The following is a 25743-nucleotide window of genomic DNA, read 5'->3' as shown; positions in this document are numbered from 1 at the left end:
ATGATGCTATACTTTATGGTTTACAATGTATATTTTTAATATAAACACATTTAAGTATCTTATTTCTCTCAGTCTTCAGAATAAAGCTGTCTGGTACACAGTAGATTCCAATGTTGGTTTCTGTTCCTCTCCCAATGAGGCTGGATTGGGAGAAATTATTATTCCCACTTTACAAAGGCACAACTGAGGCAATACTTATTTAAGATTAAATATATATACTGAAGTGGACCCGAGGCTCCAGTACAGCTTTCCTGGCTGCACATGACCTGATCCCAGCACCCTGGGATTTACATAAAGGTGACCTCAGCTTCCCTCTTAAGTTCCTCAACAATTAGTCCTGTGGATGCTACAGGTTTCAAAACACCTCAAATGTGTACCCTCCTCACTGTTCCTGGCACAATTCCAAGAAGTTTAAATCTACTAACTAATTTAATCCTCTTGAAACACTAAGGTAGGTGTCATCATATCCTCATTCTACAGATTTGGAAGCTGAGGCATGCAATGGTTAAGTAATGTGCCCAAAGTTGCACTGCATGTAAGCAGCCGAGCAGGAACATGAGTCTAGGTGGCCTGGCCCGAGTCTGAATCCTTGATGGCTGCATTACATCAGCTCCCACTTACTTTGTTCTCAGTGTCTGCCTAGCTCAGATGTTAGTCTGCAAGGCCCTTGAAGGCAAGGATTGTCTTTTTATCCTCAGTCCTGAGCTTAAGCACAATGTCTGGCACATAACTATGAATAGATGCGTGGGCAGCTGGAAGAAAAGAATACAGAGGAAGGCCATCCTGTTTAAACATAAACCCTCAGAGTCCAAACTGATCATGAGTTCTTTCCTTTGCTTTTACCCAAGATATTAAACAGCCACACACACAGATCACTGATCCCAATGTAGTCCATCCTTGGATGGGCTTTGGGTAACCAGCCCTTCAAAAGACAATATGAGCTCACAGGACCTGATACAGAGCTCCTAGGGACCCAGTCTGAGATCCAACCTCCATCTCCCAGGATGACACTTCTGGGCTCCCCACCAAAACTGGAAATCTGACCCATAGCTTCCATGCTGATGTGCTGAGATGGAACCAAACGGTGAGAGCTTCGCAGAACATCCAAGTGAATCAGCTGCTCAGGCTGGGACAAATCCAGAGCATGTGCACACGAAGGGTAGCAAGTTGCAAATTGAGATCTAATATGAGACATTTGGTCTGGAAAAATGGCCAACTGTAAGGATGGGGGTCTGGAAACTTCCCAGAGAGCAAACTTTTCTGGGGGAAATGATGAGTCAGCTCTGCCCAGAAACAAAAGCCTTTAATGAAGTCTTTTGCGACAGGCTTCCAGAAGCTCTTCTTGGAGTAGCCAGTGTTGGGTAACTCCCTCTACAGATTACCCTTGGATTCAAAGTTCTAAGATGCCTGGTCCCAGGCTTAGCACATGGCACGGGTGCAGGTTGGGTAAGCCTGCACTGCTCTGTTGGGGTAGCGTGGGGTGCACAGGCTTGTCACAGTCAGACAGAAGTGCCAGGCAAGACTGGACAAATAGGGTTGGCCTGGCCCAGGCCCAGAAGCTCACCCCAGAATTGGGACAGTTTACTTGTGGTACTGGAGGGACAACTTTCTTCTGTGTCTTCTTCTCAGCCATGGTCACCAATGCCTGTGAAAAACTAAAAAGCAAACCAATTACTAGGTCTAATTATCTCCCTTCTGCCTTCTCCTGGCAGCCGCTGGCAAGGCTCCTGCCAGAACTCTGCTTCACCAACACCCTGATCCAAAAAGCCCCAAGTCAGCGAGAGAAGGCTCTGCTAGCCCAGAGCAGCTGTAAGGTTTCCCAACACCAAGACAGGGCACAGGAGTTCAATGCCAGGAACTTCAAAGCTCTCTCCTTTGAGCCCTCTTAGCTTCTGCATCCGGACCATAGAGAGGTGGCGGTGCCAGCCACCTGGAACTGCACCGGAAAATGACACAGCAGTGATCAACAATCACTTGCCCCAACTGTACCCTCACCCTGGGAAGTTAGGAGGTTTTAAAGGCCTGTTTGTGCCTGTACTGGAAACTCCAAGGTCAGGGCGAGCTCCATCGCCATGTAGGTCTGGGCTTGCTGAGAGCTGAGTCTAGGCCTTGTGGCTGAGCAAAACTGGGAGATGGGCCAGGGGCTCCCAAGGAGACATTGGGAAGCTGTCTGGGTGCCATACCACTGTCCAGCCACACTTCTCTGCCCTTCCAAAGCAGTTGTCCTATATTTGCCCCCAGGGGAGCCGGAGACCTGGTAGTCTCCTCCTGCCTGGACAAAAGGAGCTCCCTGCTGAGGACGCCCAGAGAGCCCTGCACAGTGGTGAGTCAACCTCCAAAACCCACATGGCTCAGGGCCCTCAACCTGCAGGGAGCAGAGTGAGCGGGGGCCACCTACTGGCCTCCAGCCTCGCAGCCACAGGGGAAGAAGGACCAGGTGCAGTTTGCTGAGCAGTTATGAAACTGGAGTGACTTAGGGCTGGTGCTTTGCAAACAGGCAGGCATTGTGTGGTGGGTGCAGAGGCCTTATTACAATAGCTTTCAGTTCCTACACAAACACAGTCCCAGCCTCAGAGAGGGAGGGAAGGCCTTCCAGGAGCCTGGTGGTTTCAGACGGAATGAAAGAAGGAAGGCTGTGCCTGTGAGGGCATTGGTGACTTGTACCCAGAGGAAAGGAGGCCCAGAAGCCAAGGTGGACATATTTCCCAACCTTTACCCCTATGCATATGATGGTCTTATAGAGTTCAACCCATAAGTCTGAGATATCTCTGGGGATACAGAAGCACTGCTGGTTAATGATAAAGAAGAATGTTTTCCTAAAAACTTTGGTAGGAGGTAGTATCTCCATAGGTCATCATGCTGGTCATCAGCAAATATTTACTGAGCAGGACTGTCTGCATGATCCTGTCTGAGGTATTTGGTTACAAAGGTCAGAGCCTACCCGCCACTGCATGCCCCCGCCCCATCCCAGGCTTCCTGAAGACAGACCTAGAGGGTGGCAAAGCCTACCAAGACCTTGAACAACCAGACACACCCAGCCTGCAGTGGCCAAACACAGGGGACATACAACACCTCATCTTTGTACTGAAGACAAAAGCTTTGCATGTTTTACTGTTTTTCTCTTTCACAGTGCCTGGAAGGCTGGATAAGGTGAGAAAGGAATGAGAGCAAAGGAGAGACTCTGGGTGTAATGACATGGGCTGAGAGTGATAGTGTAGTGAGAGGTTGGGGGCCCTGGAGGGACAGTGGTTCCCAGGTCTGAGTGGGGCAGGAGACAGGGTGGGCACCTACCAGGCATTATTCTCCTGGGGCTGGGCTCATCTTCTCCATCTGTCCTCCCAGTGCCCTGTGCCTGGTAGGTTTCCCTTTCTCCTTTGCCTATTGATGAAGGCACCCAAGTTCCTGCAGCCCCAGCTGTGGCCTCTAAAAAAGATAAAGTCACAACAAGGTGTTGACAGGACCGTACTCACCATGTTTGCAGCTGTCACTGCCTACTCCAACCCCCTCAGTCTCAACTAGTCATTTTAGGCATCTATGCACTAATCTCGAAGTATCCAAATGTGCTGTCCCCTCAAGAGCTAGTCCCTGCCTTTGCGCCCACCCTCTCTGTATCCAATACCCTGGCCATTCATCTACCATAAACTGACCGTTATCTTCAAAATCCTGCTCCTCTTTTCCTAATTCCCACCCCTCATTAACCTGTCTCTTTTCTGCTCAGCAGAATTTTGTAACATGATTGTAAATATCACTCATTATAGCTGGTTGGGCATCCAGATGTGGCCTTTTTCGTGTTGTGCCCACTCCCCCTCCCTTCACAAAACCAAGTGAGTACCAGGTAGACGCTCAGACGTGTTGGCTGATCTGTTGGGCTGAATGACTAAGGACATGACAGCTGTAATCAATCAGAAGTCCATAGTCACCACTTCCCAGGCCACCCAGAGTTTCCATGGCAGAGCCCGCTGCTGAGTGGAGATGTCATCTGATTTATTAATTAACACAAACACTCTTCATCCAAGAACTCCAAGGCATGATTTTAAAAAATTTCCAGACATTTAAAAAATGATAAAAATAGCATTTACCAGCCTAGAAATAACTTAAGTTTTATTCCTAGCCCTTTCCTCAATCACCACTCCCTACCTCTCAGCCCCTGTGGTTCCCCTTCCTGTTGCTTGTCTCCTCCCACCTTCCCCACCATGCTTTGCTGATTAACAGAATTCCTGCCAGTGATTGCTAATTGGGTTAATGGAGTAACTTTGTAATTGTTCTCTCTCCACAGTCCAACCCACTGAGCTGGCTGCTTTCCTACCTGCCTCTCCTGTGTCCTGGGATCACTAATTTGCAACAACAGCTTCCATTGTCATCCACATCTGGGGCTTTGGGGTGTAAGTGTATCTTCTTACAGCAGAGAACAGAAGATGGTGCTATTTTGGTTTGTCTCATTTGCAATGGGACCAGAGAACAGAAGATGCTGCTATTTTGGTTTGTCTCATTTACAATGGGCCATTCTTTGGGGCTCATGGACAGTTTGGGGCTGCCCAGGGGAGGTGGAAATCTGAGCAGCGGTGGGCCCAGGCCAGGGAGTAATGTGCCACCAAGGGACAACAGGAGCAGGTAGGGCTAAAATTCTGAACCTCTTCCCAGCTACTTGGGTTTGCATTTCATTTCAATCAGTTTCAGATGAAACTGACAAGCCAGGAGCCTTGGGACTCTCCAGGGGCCTTGGCCTCTGGCCTCCAGGACAGTGTGGCAGGGCTGGGCAGTGTCTGACTTGGCCTGACCCAGCTTGCCCCAGAGGAGGCAGCACTGACGGTGGTCTTTCTGATCCCCAAGGCACAATCACACCCTTGGAAAAAGCAAGGCTTCTTTCCCTGTTATTTTTTGAGATGTGTTCATTCAGTTTAAATCTGTTTCACCTTAAAGGGATCATGACCTGCCCAAAGTATGGAAATACCAGCATTTTGGGAGTAGGATGCCACTGGGCAGCCAGAGACAGCCTCAGGGAGCTCCAAGATGCCCTGGGGGATGCCTTGGGGGTGTGGGCAGAGGGTGCTAACACACTCTCTGGTCTGTGAGCCCCACTCAGTGTGGCTTGGGGGGGTGGGGTGGTTCCCCGGACCTCACTCAGGATGCTTTCTTTCTCTGCCTTTGCCTCTCCCTCCTTTCCGGCTCTGCCCCCAGCCTCAAGGTAATTTTATAGTCCCTAGGACTGGTCAAAGAATCCAGGAATGCTTGATGTGGGTCCCTGAGGGTCAGGTCAGCTCTGGGCTGCACCCACATACCACCAGGGAGAACTGTTTTGGGTACTTCAGTCACACCTTATATTGTCTGGTCTTTACCTCCTGTGCCCCCCCCCACCTCCAACTGGGAGGGCAGGGAATGCCTCAACCTGATTGAATCCCCAGTTCGCTGTGCCCTGCCTGTGGTAGGTGCTCCACAAATGCTTATTTCTGCCTTAAGTTTGATGATGTGTAAAGCTGCCTTACCCCTGCACCCTCCTCTGCCCTCATTAGCATGTGAACTTCTTGTGCACATCTTTGTTTCCCTGTGGCATACCTGGTAGGGTGACAGATTGTCTTGCCAATGGGTTTTAGCCCCGGGCAAGTTCGCTATGGATTCACTGTGACCAAATAAATCAACAGCAAAACATTCTCGGGGTGAAAGGGTTTACCTGGCTTGTTCTCCAGCGGTAGATCGAGCACTAGCATCTCTGCCTCCACCCAGAGCACTGGGCCGAGCTCTCTATATAGCGTAATAATAGCTTACTGCCTACAGGTGTGGAAGCGGCGGCCCAGCAACAGGCCAGTTACATCATCAGGTGGTTTAAGTTCAGTGAGGATCCTGGCCATAGGAACCCCAACTTCCCCACACAGATACATCAGACGTCCTCGTTATAAGTAACAGTGACTTAAACTGGATTGGAAGTTCCTGGCAGTCAAGTAAGAGCTGAGGCTCTCTCCAGAAAGGAAGTGTAGAGATTGAGCAAACGTAACCCAATGCACCAACACTTTCCCAACTAACCTAGTGTGTGCTCCTTGGGCAACCTTCTCCTTTAGGAGAGGCTGAAGTCAGGGGCGTCCCTGTGTGACTGTCTGCACACTACTGCCCTCCGCTGGACACTGGGCCAAAGCTACCCCAGGCCCCTGTCCCTGGCAGGACGTCCTCAGGTTTCCTGCCCTCCCCATTAGGGACACAACTACTGGGCAAACCGGTTTCTTGGTTGACTTCTCTTCCCAGATTTGCTTCACCCTGACTGCTGTGCACTGAATCCATGAAACCTGGGAAGGTACAAAAAGAACAGCAGTTTCTTGGACTCTGGCATATGGTGGGTTCCATAAACATAACAAGGGAAAATCAATGCAATGACACAGGGTTCCTGGTGTGCAGAGGCACTGTGGCTGTTATTATGACATGAATATGACAGCCCCTTTAAGAACCTACACCTGCTCTTACCCAGAACAGCTATGGCTCTGACAGTCTTTAGAAGACAACCAAGGAAAACTAAGAGGGGTGAAAAGTATTAAGCAGAAGAATTCACAACAATCAGTCATTTTTCTTCACCTTGAAAAACACCACCACCTTCCTCCTTTGGGCAAAGACAAAGGGACAGGAGAGTAAGCACGCACTGCTCTCATCCTCACTGCAGAACATTTCCGGTCTTCAATCATTGGTATTTGTGATTTCGCCTTATTATCTCTGCCCCTGACCTCAGTAGCATAGAAATACTCGGTCCAGCACAATTACTGGTCTGCAGTACATGGTTATTGAATTCCTGGCAGTCAGATATAGTATGAATAGCTAATAATTTGCCAATGGCAATGGTAAAATAAGTAGAAAAAGGAGGCATCACATTTATTGCTCATAAATTGCTTCAGTTTGCTGATAAACTTGTTTTACCTCCCATAATTGAACTCTTGGGGTGGCCCAGAGCCTGGCAGGTATTTGGATATGAGAATCTGAAGCTCAGGGAAGGCCCAAGCAGAAATCCAGGAGTCACACAGCATGCGGGTGGAAGCAAAAACCCAAAGAATTTCCCCCAGGGAGAACACTCACTCAAGGGTGAAACTGAAGTCTGGTTCCTTGGGACCCAAGGATGAAGGACCAGATGGACTGGGGGGTGCCAAGGAGGCTGGTAGAGAGCCAGGCAGGAAGAAAGAGGAGCAAGGGAGAGTGCCCTCCAGAGAAACGAGGGATTGAGAGCCATCCGCTGATCAGGCAACATGAAGTTAAGTCGTGACCTATGAGAGCAGCAGTGACTTCATGAGGCAGCTTTGGGGGTGGAGGGGACAGAGAGAAGTCCCTGTGGTAGGAATGGGAATGAATGGGAGGTGGGGACATGAAAACAATCACTGGAGGCAACAGAGCAAAGGCTTTGACGTTGCACCCAGGCTCTGCTCCACCAACCCAGCTTCCCTACTGCCGAGAAGCTACATTTTCTAGACATCAAAAATAATCACACAACCCCCTGTTACGATTAACATCTGCAGGAGCAAAGTCCAGGACCAATCGGCTTAGTATAATTTATTTCTCAGGCTTGGTTTCTTCATCACTATAATGGATACGCCGTAATCCCTTATCCGAAATCCCTGGGGCCACACATGTTCTGTAATTCAGAGCTTGTTGGATTCTGAAAAGTTAGTATGCTGCACATGCCATATGCTACGTAACACCACCAGCAGAGACCAGGACCCACCACATAACCAAACACATCAAGTGGAACAAATAAAGACGGCAAACAACCTAATGAAGGGTCAGGTCAGGTTTTCCACCAAAGGCATTACAGAGATACTGTTTTTCAGAGTCTTTCAGAATTGTGGCGAGGGCTCATGGCGTCCCCTTGCAGGGCCATTTGAGTGCTCAGAGGAGATAAGCATGTGAAAGGACCAAACGCGTAGCCACAGGGCCACAGAGGCCCTGCCTGCTCTTCTTGACTAGGAATGAAAGGGACTTTTCATTTTCAGCATGTGGTGTATAAGCAATTTCCAAGGGGCCAGCCTTTCGGAAGCATCTCTCCACCTCTGCAGAGAACAAGTTAGTTTAAAGGATGCATCCGAATGACCGAGGGAAGCCTCCTAACCTCTTCTCCTCTTGATCTCTCTCTTTAGGGGCTCGGGCTGGGGCTGGGTAGTGCTAGACAGACCCTAAAATGTGCAGACTGGGGCTCTCTGCCCCAGAGTGTGACCTGCAGTCCATCTGGGCCTTTGGTTCTGCTGTTTATAATGCTCAGATAAATTGAACATTTCTTGATACATGTTGTTTGACTTTCTGGCTGACTTCCTTACTCATTTCTTACAACGGCTTTTCCAAATCTTCTCAAAGCTGCAAGACCACTCTTGCCCTCCTGTCTTAGAAGACGGCCCTACCCATCAGGTAGCAAAGAAAATCTACCTTCTTGCCCTTGTTATCTCCATACTTCCCTGTGTCCTCACCCCCTGGCCCGTCCCTCAAGGACAGTGGTGACCTGCCTCCTTTTTTCAGGCATCTGGGTCTTCAGTCCTCCCCTTGTTTCTCCTGAGACCTTGCTTTCCTCTCTCTTGTACCTTTAACCTCCCTATTTCATGATCCTTTCTCTGAGCATTATAAACAGGCACAAATTAAAGAACAGCATTCCTTTTTTCACCTTTGTGTTTGGGCCATCTCACGTCCCCCATCCTGTCCGTGGCCTGGGCTCTGAGAACACAGAGCAGTGCTTCCTCCCTCCCACCACTTCAGCATTTTGGTCAGTTCCACCCATGCTGTCTGACTGAGGCTCCTCTGGCTAGGTCACCAACAACCTCCTGGTGACTAAATCAACGGAGTCATTTCCCACTCCTTGCACTTGGGGCCCTAACTGCCATCTGACATAACTACCTGCTCCTCCCCAAACCTCTTCTCGTCGCATTTCACATACACTCCTGGTCTCCTCTGATCCCCCAATAATTCCCTCCTTTGTGGACTTGGCTCCCTCACTCAAACCCTTTGCACGTGTGGCTGTTCCCTATGATCTGTCCCTAGTCTTATGTTATGCTGTCCTTTCCCCAGGAAGGCTCAACTAAGACCTGTCTGCTGGAGTCTCCTATTTCATACCCTTCCTGGAGTTTCTGATAGAGATATGCAACTGAGCTATCAGATAGCTCTGTGTCCTATCTGATGTCCCACAGATACTTCAAGCTCAGCAAGTCCAGAACTGAAAGCATCACCTTTCCCATCTTCCAAACCTGTTCTTCCTCTTCCTGTCAATGGCACCACCTCCACTGATCTGGGAGTCATACTATGCTTTCCTCTCTTGCTAACCCACATCATACTCTCAAGAATTGTGACTTTGTACCCTCCACCGATTCCTAAGCTAGTGCCCTAATCAGATCCACAGCTATTAGGCCCTTATTGCTGCACAAACCACCTCAGTTCAGTCTTGGTGTACAGCTGGAGCCCTATAAGATGCAAATCTGCTTAAAGCTCTTCAGTGCACAAGATAAACGAATCTACAACAGAAAGTAGGTCAGTGATTGTCTGGGGGTGGGAGTGGGGATGGAGAAATTGACCATGAAGAAATGTTCAATGTCTTGATTGGGTATATACCTAATAGGGACATATATATGTCAAAATGTATTAACCTGTATGCTTCAAACCAGCATGTATATTGTAGGTAAAATATACCTCAGTAACCCTGATTTAAGAAACATACCCATCTATGTCCCCTGTTACCCCATTGCCTGGAGAACAAAGTTCAAATTCCTTATCCTGGCATAAGTGATTATACTGACTTGTTCCCTTGCTGTTTCTCTGCCCCCCACGCTCTGAACATCCCTCACAGTAAATACTGCCCAGATCTGAAGTTGGCCGAGGTGTCTGGCCCCAGTCTCCTCTAGCCGGACATGAACGTCTGTCACATCAAGTTTCGTTTGCACTCCCGTGTTTATGTCCACCCCCTCCTTTTCTAGGCTGTGGGTGATAGCTGGACCCTGTCATCCCCATTCAGCTGTCTCCAACGTCTCTGGGTTTCGGGCTTTGTCGACGAACCTGGGCGTCCTTGCAGAGCAGCCCAGGTGGCGGACGGACAGGCCTCCCGATCTTCCAGGTCTGCAGAAGGCGCTGTGGCGACCTCCCATCTGTCCCCCAGAGCTCTATTGCTCCGGGCCCACTCCCGGGGGCACAGCTCAGGCTCCGCCCACTTAGCAACATCCCTCCTTCTCATTGGGCGAGGGTGGCCCCGGCCGCCCAATGGCACGAGCTGTTGGTGCGCGGCGGCGCCACCATCTTCGGGTAGTGGGCCCTGCTGGGGTTGGTGGCCGTGAGGTGAGGCGCTAGGTGGGTTGGTGAGTTGGTGGGTGGGCCGGGTCGTGCGGCCTCGGGTCCCAGCCTTGCCTCCTCTCGCTTTCCGCCGCGGGCCCACGATGCCGCAATACCAGACTTGGGAGGAGTTCAGTCGCGCGGCCGAGAAACTATACCTCGCCGACCCTATGAAGGTAGGTCGCTGGCCGGCCGGTGCGTCTGGCCTTGGCCCAGAGCCAGGGCGTCTTCCTTGCGGTCCTCGGTGGTGTTGGGGCGAGCGGAGACAGGCCCCACCACATCCGATTGCTCCTACTGCTTCCTTCCTGATTAACGGCCCGGCAAGGCCCAGCAGCGGGCAAGATTAGGGTCGTTCCAGCGCCCTGAGCGGCTCTGCGTCTACCTCCCCGCCCCCAATCCCGAACTTCCCTTTTGGTTTTAACTGGTTTACGTATCTCTAAGGGCTCCTCCCCCTGCGGCGTCGGCCTTCTGTCCCCTTGTCTTGATTCCTTTTTCCCGTACTCCCAGGGCGTAAGTTCCCTTGTGTAAAGTAAAGCAGCGGTGTTTTTCTGCTGCCGCCGGAACAGGCTTGAAAGACCCCACTCCGGAGGCTCTACACCCCTTAGAATAGTGGTCCTTAATCCTTTGCAGGTAAGTGCCCCTTTGAGAATGTGAGAATCCTTGCACCCTTTACTCAAAAAAATGAACTTACACATAAATGTTGGCAAACAATTTTAGGGGGCTCATGGTCCCCACAAAAATTATAAGTGGATGCCAGAGGTTATATAAACTCATTATTAAAAAGCAAAGAAGTCCAAGTGATGGGAATTTGGCATTCAGGTCTTGATTTTTCTTCCTCTTGAGTGTTTTTTTGTAATATCTCAAAGTTATTTGATGCCATATAGTTTCACTGATAATACAGAATTTAAAACAAAACGAACAAACAAAACAGAAATAGACTCATAGACACAGACAACAGACTGGTGGTTGCCATGGTGGGGGGTATGGGTGAAATAGGTGAAGAACGAAAAAATAAAATTATTGAGAATGTTTAATATTTTGATCTGGGCAGTAGTTACATGAGCATGTCAGAATTCATTGAGCTGTACACTAGAATTTGTGCATTTTATTGTATGTGCTTCCAGTACAAAATAAAAAGGCACTCACAAAAATAAGTGAGTAAAATTTAATTTGAAACATTAGGTTATTTGAAGCAGCTCCTTGTTAATTAAAAAATCCTAACTTTTTAGACCTAGGTAAGTACCAAGAAGCTATAAAGCATTCTTAATTCCATTCTTTAAAATAAAGTGATAACAGTAGTAATAAATGATGGAATGAATTAGATTTTTTTGAAATTGAGTACTTTGTGTATGACATGATTTCAAGCAGGGTACCATGAGGACAATACAGGATTTTGATCCAGACATGCTCACAATGTAAACTAAAAATACAGTAAAGAATATACAAATTCACATCAGGAGTAATCATTTTAAGAATGTGGAGGTAGTGGTAGGGAAAACAAAGCTACAATGGTAATTACAGAGCATTGCTGTGAACAAAGCTTGTCTAGAATGGGCAGGAGAGGGGAAACCTTTCACCTCTTTTCCCAATCAGAAAATTGCTGTGACATAGAAAAGACTAGGAACAACAAGTGCTGGCTAGGATTCAGAGAAAGGGGAACCCTCCTGCACTGCTGGTGGGAATGTAAGCTAGTTCAACTATTGTGGAAAGCAATATGTAGGTTCCTCAAAAAACTAAAATTCGAAATATCATTTGACGCAGAAACTCCACTCCTAGGAATTTACCCAAAGAAAACTACTCAGATTCAGAAAGACATATGCACCCCTATGTTTAGTGGAGCTCTATTTACAATAGCCAAGATATGGAAGCAACCTAAGTGTCCGTCAGTAGATGAATGGATAAAGGAGATGTGGTACATATACACAGTGAAGTACATACTTCAGCCATAAGAAAGAAACAAATCCTACCATTTGCAACAACATGGATGGAGCTAGAGAGTATTATGCTCAGTGAAATAAGTCAGGCAGAGAAAGACAAATACCAAATGATTTCCCTCATTTGTGGAGTCTAACAATGAAGCAAAACTGAAGGAACAAAACAGCAGCAGACTCACAGAATCCAAGAAGGGACTAATGGTTACCAAAGGGGAGGAGTGGGGAGTGGCAGGTGGGGAGGGAGGGAGAAGGGGTTTGTGGGGTATCATGATTGGTGCGCATGGTGTGTGGGGGGTCACAGGGAAGACAGTGTAGCTCATAGAATACAAATAGGGATTCTGTGGCCTCTTACTACACTGATGGACAGTGACTGCAGTAGGATACGGGTGGGGGAGACTCGATAATAAGGGTGAATGTAATAACCACACTGTTTTTCTTGTGAAACCTTTGTAAGAGTAGATCAATGATACCTTAATTAAAAAAAAGAAAGAAAATTCCTGTGGCCTCAAACGTCTGCCTTCTCATGAGAGCCTTCTACTGATTATCAACTTATTTTTTGCTAGGGAGGTGAGAGGAAGAGTGGGGAGAGGGGGCTTGACTAACAGTGTTACTGAGTGCCTTCTGTGTGACAGGCATTTTACATGTGTTAACATGTATAATTTATGTGAACAGTTCAGGCCACCCCTTGAGGTAGATGAATAAACACTCCTAGGTATATTAAATGATTTGCTTAGTCTTGAAGAGGTGAAGCTGAAATTTAAACCCAGCTCTCTATACCCCAAGTCCGTGCTGTTCTACCAGCCCATACTGCCAGGACTGAAAAATAAAATAAATTCTGTCAGAACTCTTTGGACTCTCACGGAAATCTGTCTTCTCTCCCCACCACACTGAATCTGTTGGTTGTAGCCATGGCCTCAGACCATTCTCCCTTGCATCGCCCAAGTTGAAGATGGGATTACTGCTAGACCGTGTAATAATCTCTTACTTAATCCGTCTGCCTGTGTAACTCCTTCACTCTAATGCCACACAAAAGTGAATTCTCTCCGTTTCCACTTAAAAACTCATTCTTCATTGATTGCTGGGTAAAGTCCAGGCTTCCAGTCCACAGTCTGACACCCCTCTCCTGTCTTTCTGGTTTTGCCTCCCACCATTGCCACCATCCTCAGCTCTAGTCTCATAAAGCCACAGAATTTATCCCATCTTCATTCACAGTGGTCCTTAAGCCTTTCTCCTCTCCTTTTTCCCTAAAAGAGAAAAAAAGGACTTAAAAAGCCATTTCCAAGAAGCCTGTGTACACTGCCCCATCCTGCGATCTAAATTACTTCCCTCTTTTAGCGTGTTACTTATACATACCTTTATAGGACTTAAGTCACAGTCTCTGTTTTGGTTATTTTGGTTGGTTGAATTCAGAGTTTCCAAGAGAACAAGAACCTTGATTTCTTTTTCTCTCTTTATGGCATCTGACACGGTGTCTTAGGTGCCTCCTCAGTTACAAAATGGACCCTCTTTATGGTTCCAAAGACCTGTTCCTCCCTTTCTCCTAATGAAGGCACTGAGTATTCTTTTAACTGAGAGTCAAAACTTTACATAATTGTCATGCTTAGTACTTTTTCAAGTTTGTTTCTGGGGAACTGAATTTTTAGAAATATGTAAATCTGAATTTAATAGCTCAGTAAATAGAATCAGAGAGCCTAAAGATACCCTAGTTGCTGGTATTTCTGTCTACTTACGCACTTGGTGAGTTCCCTTTCCTCCCTCACCAAGATAAATCTCATAGGGTGCCATGACTTCTTCTCTTGGAGTCCCAGGACCACAGAGCATGAAGAGAAGAACTGTAAGTCACAGCTCTAACAGCCCTTTTTATTTAGTTTCCAGAATTGTCTTGAGGCTTCTGGTGCTACAGTGTAACCATTTTTAAATTATGTTGCTTATAGATACTTAGCACTTTTTAAAACAACTAGCTGTTTAGCTAGTTAGTTATTTTTATTGGTTAGCAAGACTGCTGCAATTGCTTTTGAATCCATCATTTAAAGAAATAGAAATAATCATGGAAGTTGAGAACTCTTTCAGAAGATGGCCTGTTTTATTGTAGTATGCTGATATCTAAGTCATTTTTTTCTTGGCTACCTCACTGTAGAATATGGAACAACAGAAAGTATTGTGTACCTTGCCTTGCAATGGAGGAGTTATCCTAGATTTGGAAAAGTTGTTGATTGAGACTTCTTTTCAAGATAGAATTCTGCTTTTATGTAATGCATCATGTTGTGCCATTATGATGAAGATGTGACTTTGCTGAATACTTTAGCCCTCCTCCTCAGAGCTGTGGGCAAGTGAGAAGTATAAATTGGGACTGCAGTACTGTTTCCTGAGGAATGGATTTGGACTAAGTAGCCACTTCTGCCAATTTTTCCCCTTTTCCTATCATTCCTCTGTGGCTACTAGGAATGTTGGTATCATATGGGAGGAAAACCTTTCTTCTTTACTCTCTTAGGTTTAATAGTTGGGGCCCTGCAAATTAAACTGACAAAAGACAGATTAACAAGAAGAAGAAAAATTACAGACATGCATAGGAGTTCACAAAGAAGTGTGACTTGAGGAGGCAGTTAGAATGTGGGGCCCATGACACAGGTTGATAAAGTGTGGGAAGGAAGTTGGACAAAGGAAAAGGGGTTTGGAGCTTCTGAGAGAGCAGTAGGTTGTGGGAAGGTGACTAGGAAGTGTATGTTACTGTGAATTGTGTCGTAACATTCATTAAGCAGTAAGAGCCCTCCTTTTCCCAGTGAGGGAGAGGGGAACACCTTTAGAATTGGAAATTTATATCACCTTTACAAAAGTTAATTTATGTCCTGCATTTAGGCAGAAAGGACAGAGAACTAATTGCCTTGAGCTCAAAACAGTCCTATGCCAATGTGGCATATTTTGAGGTGGTATGCTGTGTTCCCCTTCAGTGTCACCTGACGTAATGGTTCAACTTAATTATTGTTCGACTTTACGATGATGCGAAAGCAATATGAGTTCAGTAGACACTGTTCCTCCAATTTTGAATTTTGATCTTTTCCTGGGCTAGTGATATGCAGTACATGTCTCACGATGTTGGGAGGGGAGTGAGCCACAGCTGCCAGTCAGCCATGCGATCACCAGAGTCTTCTACCAATACACATACAACCATTCTGTTTGTCACTTTCAGGACAGTATTAGTAACAGTCATTTACAGGAGATATTCAGCACTTTATTATAGAATAGACTGTGTTTTGCGAGACTATAGGCTAATGTAAGTGTTCTGAGCAGGCTCACAGTGGGCAAGGCTAAGCTAGGATGCTTGGTAGGTCAGGTGTACTGAATGCCTTTTCTAACAGTATTTTCAACTTAGGATGGATTTATTGGGACATAACCCCAATTAAGTTGAAGATTTAAGTATTCTTACTGGCAAGAAATGCCAAACCACCTTAAGAGTTTCAGACATTCTCTGAATATGGATGTGTCATGGGGATTTTCAAGACATCTCTTCAAACTGGCTGCAAAGAATATCCAACTTTTTGAGTCTTCTAGAAAAAATTGTAGCAGTAGGAATGAACTAAAATGCTGTCTTTTCTTTTAACCTCATTTCAATAATGATAAGTTTGTGGTAAAGGTGCCTTTCCATGTTTTGGCTATTATTTCTAAAAGGATCCTTTTTAGCCTACCTGAAGACTAAATTATTTGTGAGAAATGTCTTCTGACTTCACTCTTTCTAAATATGTATTTTTATTTCAGGCACGTGTGGTTCTCAAATATAGGCATTCTGATGGGAGTTTGTGTATTAAAGTAACAGATGATTTAGTTGTAAGTATACATTTTTATTTGTTGCATACTTTTAGATTTGTTTGAGTTAATCTATTTGTTTGAAATTATTTGCATAGAATATATGCAGATTACCCATGAGGATGCTTATTTTGCATTCCATTCCAAAACCAAGCACCCCATTCTAGAAACTACTTTGATAGGCTCTTGGGGGAATAATTAATGAAGCATACTGCTTCATTAATGCAGTATGTCAGTTGTAGTTGAATAATTGCCCTCTTCAGATCTTAAGCAGGAGGATTGTGGAGATCAAAACTGGATACAAGGTTTCCTTGTAGGTCTCTGGGGAGTAAGTGATGGTATTTGAACCCAAGTTACAAGCTTTATGGTAATATCTCCTTCCCTGTCTGCTCCCTTTTGTCACCTCCTCCACCATTCCCTCCTTAGCTCTGGCCCTCTGGCCTCTCCGTGCAGTAGTATTCCACTGAACCTGCTCTTGCCGAGAGTTCAGCAGGAGCCCCTAAATTTTCAGATCCAGTAGTCTCATTAGTTCATATTTTACTTGACCTCCATGCTGCTTTTGGTGACAGAAAATAATCCTCTTTTGAAAATTATTATTTTGGCATCAGTGGTTTGGTTTTATCTTGTTTTCCGTGTTTCTGTTTCATTCTTTGCTAATTCATTGACATGCCCCCATAAATACTGATTTCTCCAGGATTCTGTCCTTGGCCATCTTTTCATGCATCTTCTGTCATTCAGTCCAGTCCTGCCTGAGTGTATGTCTATTTCCAAATCTGTACGTCCAACTCATGTTTTACTTCTGACTTCTTGACTAGCTCTCAGCTGAGCGAGCATACCTCACTGCTCAACAGAGCTAGCCTGTGTTAGAAACAGAACTCATCATCTCTTCTTAGCCTGGCTCCTTCTCTGATTTCCTAGTGTCAGTCTCACTGTCATCTGCCCGCTCAGAAACCTGGGGATCATGTTCAGGCCCTCCCTTTCTGTCATTCTCCTGTCCATTTTCCCTTCATCTCAAAAGCATGTATTTTGATCCTCTGATACATTTATACACTTGCTAGGCATTGGGGCATTACCTGTTCAAGCTCCCTCATCTCTCTGTTTTCACTCTTAGTCTCTTAAGTCTAGGGTCGTGGTGTCATCACTTGCCTGGACTATTAGAGTAGTCTCCTATGTCCCTGCCTATCTCAGTCATCCTTCAGTTGTCCACAGTGATATCTCAAAACAAATTTGGTTTACTACCCTGCTTTATAACCTTTAGTGGCTCCTCACCACTCATGATGTGGACTCCCCCACAATCTCCTCTAATCCCTGTCTTTTCTGTGTTACTTACGAGCTCTTTTAATATGCCATGCTATCTTATACCTTACGTCTCTGTGCTTTTGAACTTTCTGGTTTCATCTTTGCAGTATTGAATCCCATCCACCTCTGCCTCAACTAGGGAAAGACTGATGCTTATCTCTCAAAACCCAGCCCAAAGGATTGCTGCATCCCTTGCTTTTCTTTTGGCTCTTTGTGCTGGATCACAATTGTTTTATCACATTTTTTTTTTATTAATTGTGAGCATCAAGACAATATAGATAGGTAAGTAATATTCTTATATCATATCTAGTGACTGGCGTGGTGTGTTGACCCAGAGAGTATTTAGTAAGCATTTTTTAAATACAGAGAACTTTTAAAATTTCATAATGACCTTAAAAATCACTTTCTGTCTGGTCATATACTGTATGTGTTGTGTTCAAGTTTCCATTGTGAGGTTGCGTGAAGTCAGATCTTTTAATGATTAGTATGTCTTCCAAGAACCAATTGAGTTTGGTGAAATAACTGAAAATGCGAAGAAGAGTAAATCGAGGTGTAGGCCTAGATTCAAGAGATTTGAATCCTGGCTTAGCCATGCATTAACATTTCAGCCTCAGACAAGTTCGCATTCTGGGCCTCAATTTCCTTATCTGTAAAGTGCCATAGTGATAGCTGCTCACCTATTGGGTTGTTGTGGAAAGTAAAGCATGTGACAGTTCCTAGCATTAGTGCTTGCCACTTTGATTCAGTAAATGTGTACTTGAATGTTGAACATTCACATTGAGACAAGTTTTAATTGTGATCACAAAATGCGTAGCTGTATGTGCTAAAGAGAAACTGGTATGTTTTAAAAATAGGAAAAATGCAGAATTGGCTTTAATGTGAAAGGCTTTGTTCTCCAGATGATGACTTCTTGCCTTTGGTAATGATAAAACGTAGTTAAGGATCCATGGTAAGCAATATTGGGAAGAATGCTCTTTAGCATTGATGATTCTTGTGACGAGATCTAAATATGAAAAATGTTTTTTATTCTCTTTCTTAAAACTACTGAGAGTTAGCTCATATCTAAAGGGGACCAAAGATGTGATCAGACTCATCCTTCTAAATAGTAAATATATCGATCAACTCCAACAGTAAACATCTATTTTCTAATGACTTTTAAAGGAAAGTTTGTACACTTCCCTCACTAATTCATTTTGATAGCTAATAATTCTTAGAGAAAACCCAGTCTTAAACTTCATTTATTATTTTCATCATGTGACTTTAACTTTTTTGTAATCCCATTTATGCATCATTTTTTCCAATCCCATGACTGGTTTATAATAGTGTCTTCTATGGACCTAAAATCTTTTCTGTCGAACTGTAGTTTGTAAAAGGTATATACATTCTTGCATAGCACATACACTAAAATTGAAATGATGGAGATTATTATGGCCTCTTTAGAAGACTGTTTCACAAGTTTGTACAATGTGTGGATAAAAGTTTATTAAGTGATTTCAACGCTGAATGAATGCAGACCAGTTGGGGAAGATGACGTTGAGCTCCAAATTACTGAAGCTGATGAATAATATGATTGCAGGTCCATTAAATAAAACTCATGTGAACCTTTAAGATGGGCTGAAGAAAAATGGATCAATATTACAAAGTGAGGAAAAGGGCTGCCTGCTTAAATTTATTTTTGAACATCTGGAACAAGTGGTTTTCTGGTCAACTAAACAGATCTTAAGTATCTGTCTAATGAAGATTTTAACTTATAGCAAGGAAGAATTTGGTTTAAAAATTATGATTACCTTAGGAAAATCAAGGTTGGACAGATGTATCTGGTTTAATTTAGGTAGTGGCTGGCTGTAAGCAGGGGATTTTAGGTCTTTTAAAAAAATTATTACCCCAAATCCCCCAATTTCACAAGTAGGAAAAAGGATCTTAAGATTTCCCTGCTTTTTCCAATATAACTCTTATTTATGAGCAGATCCCAGGGAGAAAATATTTAATTCCAACCCTCGAGTTCTGATCAGACCCAATAGCAGAATCTGCTGCCATATGAACTGGTCATTTTTGAGAAGCTTCTTGTAGAGTTCATTTAGTTTTTATACAGAACAGTGGCATTTAAAATACTGTAAAATACCTTTACTTCAGGAATGTAATTGCTGGGCCTTGGAACTTCAGTGTAATTTCCTTAGTATGCCCTCCAGAGAGAATAAAGAAAAACAGTGGTAGGAAAGACACTCAGATTGTTACCCAATCAAACATTTGCTACATTGCATAGTTAATGTGTACTTTTAAAATTCCTGACAGTGTTTGGTGTATAGAACAGACCAAGCTCAAGATGTAAAGAAGATTGAGAAATTCCACAGTCAACTAATGCGACTTATGGTAGCCAAGGAATCCCGCAGTGTTGCCATGGAAACGGACTGAATGGTTTGAAATGAAGACTGTCATGTTCTTAGGAAATAAATATCTTTTGAGTATGAGGAAGTGTTGGAACAGAGAATACTTTATGTAACTAAGTGGGCTGTTTAAAAGCCTAGAGGTCATCTTGTGTACTTTGCTTTTTAATGTTTACTTTAGAGAACTAGGAATGTAAATGCTTTCAGTCAGAAAGCCTTTATTTATTTTTGGACATTGAACAAGAAATGCAGCTATCTTGGAAACTTTTTGCTGATTATTTGATGTTACGCAAAAAATACATAATTATTCTCTGGTAAATTTGTATCAGTAATTTGAAAATGAGACCAAGAAAAGCCAATTATTCCTAAATTTACTTAATCTTTCCTTAAAAGAAAATTGAATGTAACCATTTTGCTGGGTTGATATATTTCTTTTGGACCATAAAATTTGTGCTATTGGTGACCAACAAATATAAATATGGTAACTGGAATCGACTGTGCACAGCAGTATAACTAATGATCTGTGGTAATATAGTCTCAATTATATCTAAAAGTAATTATGAAAACTTAAACTTTCCAAATTCAAACTGTTTTTTAATATAAGGAATTGTAGTTTCGTTACCTTGTTGAGCAAAGACTTAGTTTGAATCTGGTTTTTAGTGCTCACAAACAACTAAAGTTACTTTAAATGCATGAAGAGAATAATCATTCATGGGCTGAAACTACCATCTACAGAAATATTTGTCTCATATTTCCCATTAATATTTTCTCAGAAAGGCTGATTATTTGAACTGTTAAATCTTTGCATACCTCAGTGGTACCTTGTCCATTTCCCTGTTTACTTAACCATTGTTAAGCATAACTGTCACAAATGTTACGTTTTCCATTAAACCAGAAGTATGACATTACGTGATACTCACCATATATTTGGAACCTGAATTATATACCTAAATATAATGGTCACATCTTGATTCCTACATTAATATATTTTTTGTTAGGAATCTCTTGTGTTGAGCAAAGTTCCATGAGCCATATGAATTTTGGCATGTTTCAGAGAGGTCTGTAAGTAAAATATTAAATGAATATATATTATTTCTCTTAAGGTTTTTAACTTCTCAAGAGTTACTGACTTCTTGACCGGATGTACTGTATTCGGTTATTGTAAAGTGATGGAAGTAATTTCACTGTCTATTTTGTTCCTCAGTACTTTTTTATTAGAGGACTTTCTCTGGACTGTATGTTGATGGCAAAATTGTTTTCTTGATTAAGGAAAGTAATATCCAATAATGTAAGGGTTTTTTTGGTTTGGAGTTTATTCCCCCCAGAATTAATGGGATTACTGGGGCATTTTTTGGCCTTTTTCTTTCTCATTTACATCTTCCACTTTTTAACACTACTTTATAAAGATAACCTGGAAGGGAAGGACTGGTATTTGAGTTCTTTGAGTTCTTATAACTTACAGTAGAGTCATTAAGAACAGAGGTTCCAAGGCGGACTGCCTGGGCTGTAGTCTTGTCTACTGCTTCCTAACTCTGTCATTTTAGACAAGATACTTCTCTAAGCTTCCATTCTCTTCTCTGGAGATTGGGCTAACAATAGTACTCAGAGGACTTTAGGAGAGTTAAATGATGTGATTTATTTTAAGCCCTTAGCACAATCCCGGGAATGTAGTAAAGGTCAATAAATTGTAGCTGTTATTATTGCTAGTATTGTTATGAGTGTTGGTTTTTCAGGGTAAAGGGTATAAGTAGCCACCTCATGTTTTCATAGTTTTAATTAAATTATTGTAGGTAATGTCTGCTTTTTTTGCTGAGCCATGTCTATTATTAAATTCCTTTTTTTTGGCAGTTGGCAAGCAAATTGAGATTTGCCCCCCTGGAGAGTATCTTTTTGTGGGGAGAAATTGAACTCTAATTCTAAAATTTGTATTTGTTTGTGTCTGCACAAAGTAAAACTACTAAGAGAACTAGTTGGTGGTAAAAGTATCGAATCTCTTTAAAACAATATATAAATAAAACACTGAATCATAGTATAATCTGAAGATTGCAGTGCTGTATGCTCTGATTTTTTTCTCTTATCAGGAAGTATTTCTGGATACTGTAATCACACTTCCATGGATTAATTTTTAACAAATTGTGATATATTTGATAAAATACTGCTGACTCTAATGTAATACAAAAGAAGCTACCATAGTAGTAATCGATATTCTAGATATAGTTAGCAGTTCAAATAACTTGTTCTTTTATAAAGACCCACTGTCCTTGGAGCACATTAAACATTGTTGTAATGCTACATATATTCTCTATTTTAAAGGGTTTGTTTCTCCCATCTGGGGTACCTAACCTGCCAACTTTTTGTCTTAGAAATATAGAACCTCTTAGTCATACCTTTAAGTTACTGATAAGCAGCAGTGTTGGCAGTGCTTTATAGTTGGTGTCTTCTGTTCCCCTAAGGAAAGTCTAACATTAACAGCCAATGATGGGAATAGTCTTGTCAGTATCATATAACACTAGTTCAAAATGAGTGAAATGGAAAGCAAATTGCCCAGTAACAGTAAGAGGTCCTCTCTGCCTACTAAAAATGTAGCAAAACCAAATCCATATGTAATACTTATTACACCCCTATTTTTGTTCTTCCAGGAAAAATGCCTGTTGCCATATTGGCAGTTTCATAGTATTTAGTGTTATTTCTTGTTAAAAAAATATGGGAAATACTCCTCTTGTACTGCAGTTATAATTTATGATAATGTAAAGAAAGTCAGAATATTTCATTTCTCTTTTGTACGTGAAAAGTACTTGTCAGGCAGCTTCCAGGTAAGATGGAGTAAGCACCTGCCACCGTGGCTCTTGAGCTGGGCATAGCTGTGACTGCATGGAGCACCGTGTGAGAGCCCTGACACCACCAGAGGGATTGGTGAAGACCACCACCGGATCAGTGATGAGTCTCAGTTTCTCCCCTTGCCTGAACTCAACACATTGGAAACCTGGAAAGTGAGTCTTGGGGCACAGACAGTTCCAGAAGTGTTCTCAGTCTGGCCTGAGGAAGGATAACTCAACAGTGTGGAAATCTTTTTGTTTTGTTTCCCTTTTCTGTGTTCTCTTGGACCGTGCCGTCCCCAAACAATCCTGTGGTGGTGATAGCATCAACTACTGGCAGTGGGAAGCTGCAGGAGCCAAAGCTCTGGAAGGTGACCCTTCCTTTCCAGTACAGCTGTCTTTCCAAGATGTTGGAAGCACCCCCATTGCATTTTTGCTCTGTCCTCCATCTGCTTGGCCCTGGATGCAGACACAGTGGTAAAGGTATTCAGGGTAACTGTAGCCTTAGAAAGGCGTTTATTGGTAAGTGCGGGGAGGGTCTGGACAGCAGGTTGTGCGGGACCAGGTGCCCTGTGGTGAATGAGAGTGAAGAAAAAGCTTCAGGTGAGGAGGAGAAAGAAACAGCAGTTAATTGGAATTGATCTGAGCCTGGAATTTAAAAGCACACAAGACACACTTTAGAATCTAGAGAAAGCAAGGAATCTGGAATGTCTGATGACCTCAGAAAACAATATTTTTAGATTAATTTGTATTTGTATTCATGTACATGGTTTTTAAAAAAATAATCCAGTCTTAGAATAAAGTACAGCACTCCTCTGTCCTCCATTTTCCCCATTCCACATTCAAATCTTTTGGCATTTTTGTGTATCTGAATAATACAATGCAGATTTCTAGGGCTGTCCATTTTAGACAGTCTATTTTCTCTATAGTAGATGAAGATATAAGTTTACACCACCCCTATTGCTCCCACTGCATCCTTCCAATATAGCAGTAATAACTTTTTGTTAAATCAATAGCGTTTACATAATTATGACTATATAAGTATTGTTCACTACAGAGCCAAACAGTGTACTGTGGTTACATTTCCTTCTTCAAACAACTTTGTTTTTCCTGTAGCTATACAATTTTCCTTTGCTAATTTTTCTATGTTCATTTCCTTAATTTTTTTCCCAATAGGCTAGCAGATCTGACAAATGTCTATTCACATTATTTTTCAAAAGCTTAACATATCAATTACTGTATTAATTCCATGTTTTCCCTGGAGATCTTCCTCCCATGCCCTCTGTCTCCCTCTTCTCACCTCAGGTTGCTCTCTGAGCTGCACAGTTCTCAGTGTGGGGCTCCTGATGCCGCCTCTCTGTTGGACCCTCTGCTTCCCAAACACCATGTCTTCCACTTTCATATTTTACTCCCTTGTTTTCTGGAGCAGTAATATCTCAAGAGAAGTAAAAATGTTTTTAATCTTTGTATGTGTGAAAATGTCTTTAATTTTTTTTCACTTCATTATAAAATTCTTTGCTGGAAATAATTTCCCCACAACCTTTGAAGGCTTTACAATTTTTTGGTAGCCAGTGTTACTGCTAAGAAGGCTGATGACATTTCAATGATTCAGTCTTTGTGTTGACGTATTTTTGTCTTTTGTTTCCTTTCGAAGGCTTTAGTAGGCTCTTAACCTTTTCCCTTGGTGTTCTGAGATTTCACAGTGACTTGCGTTGGTGTGGTCTTGGTGTTTTATTGTGTCTTTTCATTCTGAGACTCCTGTCCTTTGGTTTGGGAAATATTCTTGGATTACCGCTTTAATAATATCCTTCCCTCTCTCTTCTCTTTTCTCAGGGGACTCATGTTAGTTGGGTGACTTCCTAGATTGATCTGATTTTTCCCTTTTTTCCCCTTCACTGTCTCTGATTCATGTTCTGTTTTGCTGGGAGTATTCCTCAAGTCTCTTCTGACCTTTCTGTTCCGATTGTTTTTTTAAGGGTTTTCTAATTCTCTGACTTTTTAAGTTGCCTCCAGTTCCTGTGTCATAGATGCAGTTCACATCTTGTCTCTGACCATGTAGTTGCCTGTGAGCATACCTCTCTATGCCTTTCATGTCTGAGTCTTCCCCAAGTATGTGATCTTTACTCTTTAGGAGTGAGACACTAAAACACTAGTTGCAAGTTCTGATTGTCTGGGGGGCCACAGCCTTGTTGACTTGATAGAAGATAGTTAGATGGGGGCCTGCCCACCTGTTCCCCTAAACGGCATTATATGTGGCCCTTTTCTCAGGGCTGCACATTTATTTCAGACAGCCCGCTGGGGGGTGTTATTACCTGGAGGCAGTGTTTTGTGAGTGGAGAGTGGGAAGGGGTTGCAGAGCAACTCAGTGAAGACTTCGCTTGGTTTTACTGCCTTCAGCCAGGCACCTCATCCCTGTCCTCCTTGTGCCTGGTGCCCACGAGTTGGAGGCCTCAGTTAAGTGTACAGAAAATACACTCCTGGTCTGTTAGGATGAGGGAGAGCTAGTCACTGGTGGGAAGTGAGAGCAGGGGACAGGGACTGTAACTTCTAATACAGACTTGAATCCTCCTGGGTTTTTTTTTTACCTTTATTACTTTTTTTTAATGTGATAAAAATACATGTAACATAAGATTTACCATCTCAACCATTTTTAAGTGTGTATATAAGTGCTATCAAATACATTCATATTGTGCAGCCATCACTCTATACTCACTCAGCAAGCAGTAACACCCCATTATTGAGTCTGCCCTTGCATTCTTGGCATAGTATCATCATGAACATACAGGCACATTTAGGGTGTAGGGAAGATTATACTTTGTACATCCACCCATATCCCTTCCTTCAGAGATTCCTGATAACCTGTAGCTCCTAAGACTGCTGGCTTCTAAAGCAGGGGTTGACAAACTCTGTAAAGGGCCAAGTAATATTTTAGGCTTTCAGCAGCCATAGACAAAGTGACTTTGTTCCAAGAAAACTTTATAAAAAAACAGGTTATGGGTGAAGTGGCCCATTGGCTATAGTGTACTCACCCAGCTTGCTTCTGATTGTAAAAGGGTCTTAGCTTTATCTGTTCTGCTTAATCACCCAACCTTCCATCTAGAAAAAAAAAATTGCCGACATTTCTACTATTCTTTTTCCCAGTCACTGTTCTTGTGGAATGGGTAGCATTTTTTCATCTCTAGTTATTTTCATGATGTTTTCAGTGAGCTAAGATAAATGTATGTTTGAACCATAGCTCTTTGA

General features: G+C 43.2%; 2 protein-coding genes and 1 long non-coding RNA gene across 4 annotated transcripts in view; 2 read left to right on the top strand and 1 right to left on the bottom strand.

Moving 5' to 3' along the window:
- Window positions 1-1284: 1284 nt before the first annotated feature.
- Window positions 1285-10290, bottom strand: LOC108409226 (uncharacterized). Its single transcript, XR_001856176.3, has 3 exons — window positions 9997-10290; window positions 3292-3423; window positions 1285-1655 (listed from the first exon to the last, which is right to left on the bottom strand). It is a non-coding gene; the product is annotated as an uncharacterized lncRNA (long non-coding RNA).
- On the top strand, window positions 10242-23965 carry SRP9 (signal recognition particle 9). 2 transcript variants are annotated; one of them, XR_005058668.2, is made up of 5 exons: window positions 10242-10442; window positions 15954-16022; window positions 22477-22674; window positions 22825-22983; window positions 23806-23965. XR_005058668.2 is itself a non-coding variant. In XM_037008877.1 (3 exons), the coding sequence occupies exons 1-3, from the start codon at window positions 10371-10373 to the stop codon at window positions 19710-19712; spliced, it is 261 nt and encodes an 86-aa protein (XP_036864772.1). In that variant the 5' UTR covers window positions 10242-10370; the 3' UTR covers window positions 19713-21725. The 2 variants fall into 2 exon arrangements, 1 of the variants encoding a protein (XP_036864772.1); XM_037008877.1 differs by lacking the exons at window positions 22477-22674; window positions 22825-22983; window positions 23806-23965 and adding an exon at window positions 19593-21725.
- Window positions 22841-25743, top strand: part of EPHX1 (epoxide hydrolase 1) — a 31601-nt gene continuing 28698 nt past the window's right edge. The window contains exon 1 of the mRNA XM_017679344.3: window positions 22841-22983. Within this exon, the coding sequence (XP_017534833.3) occupies window positions 22908-22983 (76 nt within the window). The 5' untranslated portion in view covers window positions 22841-22907. The remainder of the gene's footprint in view (window positions 22984-25743) is intronic.

Source organism: Manis javanica, chromosome 11 (genome assembly GCF_040802235.1).
Source record: "Manis javanica isolate MJ-LG chromosome 11, MJ_LKY, whole genome shotgun sequence".
Classification (NCBI taxonomy): Eukaryota; Metazoa; Chordata; class Mammalia; order Pholidota; family Manidae; genus Manis; species Manis javanica.
Note: the sequence above shows the minus strand (reverse complement) of the source record. Positions and strands in the feature narration are given on the sequence as shown.

Coding starts and splice junctions, on each gene's coding strand:
- SRP9 (XM_037008877.1), top strand. CDS start 10,371: ATGCCGCAATACCAGACTTGGGAGGAGTTCAGTCGCGCGGCCGAGAAA. Junction 10,443..15,953: donor ACCTCGCCGACCCTATGAAG/GTAGGTCGCTGG, acceptor TTTTTATTTCAG/GCACGTGTGGTTCTCAAATA. Junction 16,023..19,592: donor AAGTAACAGATGATTTAGTT/GTAAGTATACAT, acceptor AATTCCTGACAG/TGTTTGGTGTATAGAACAGA.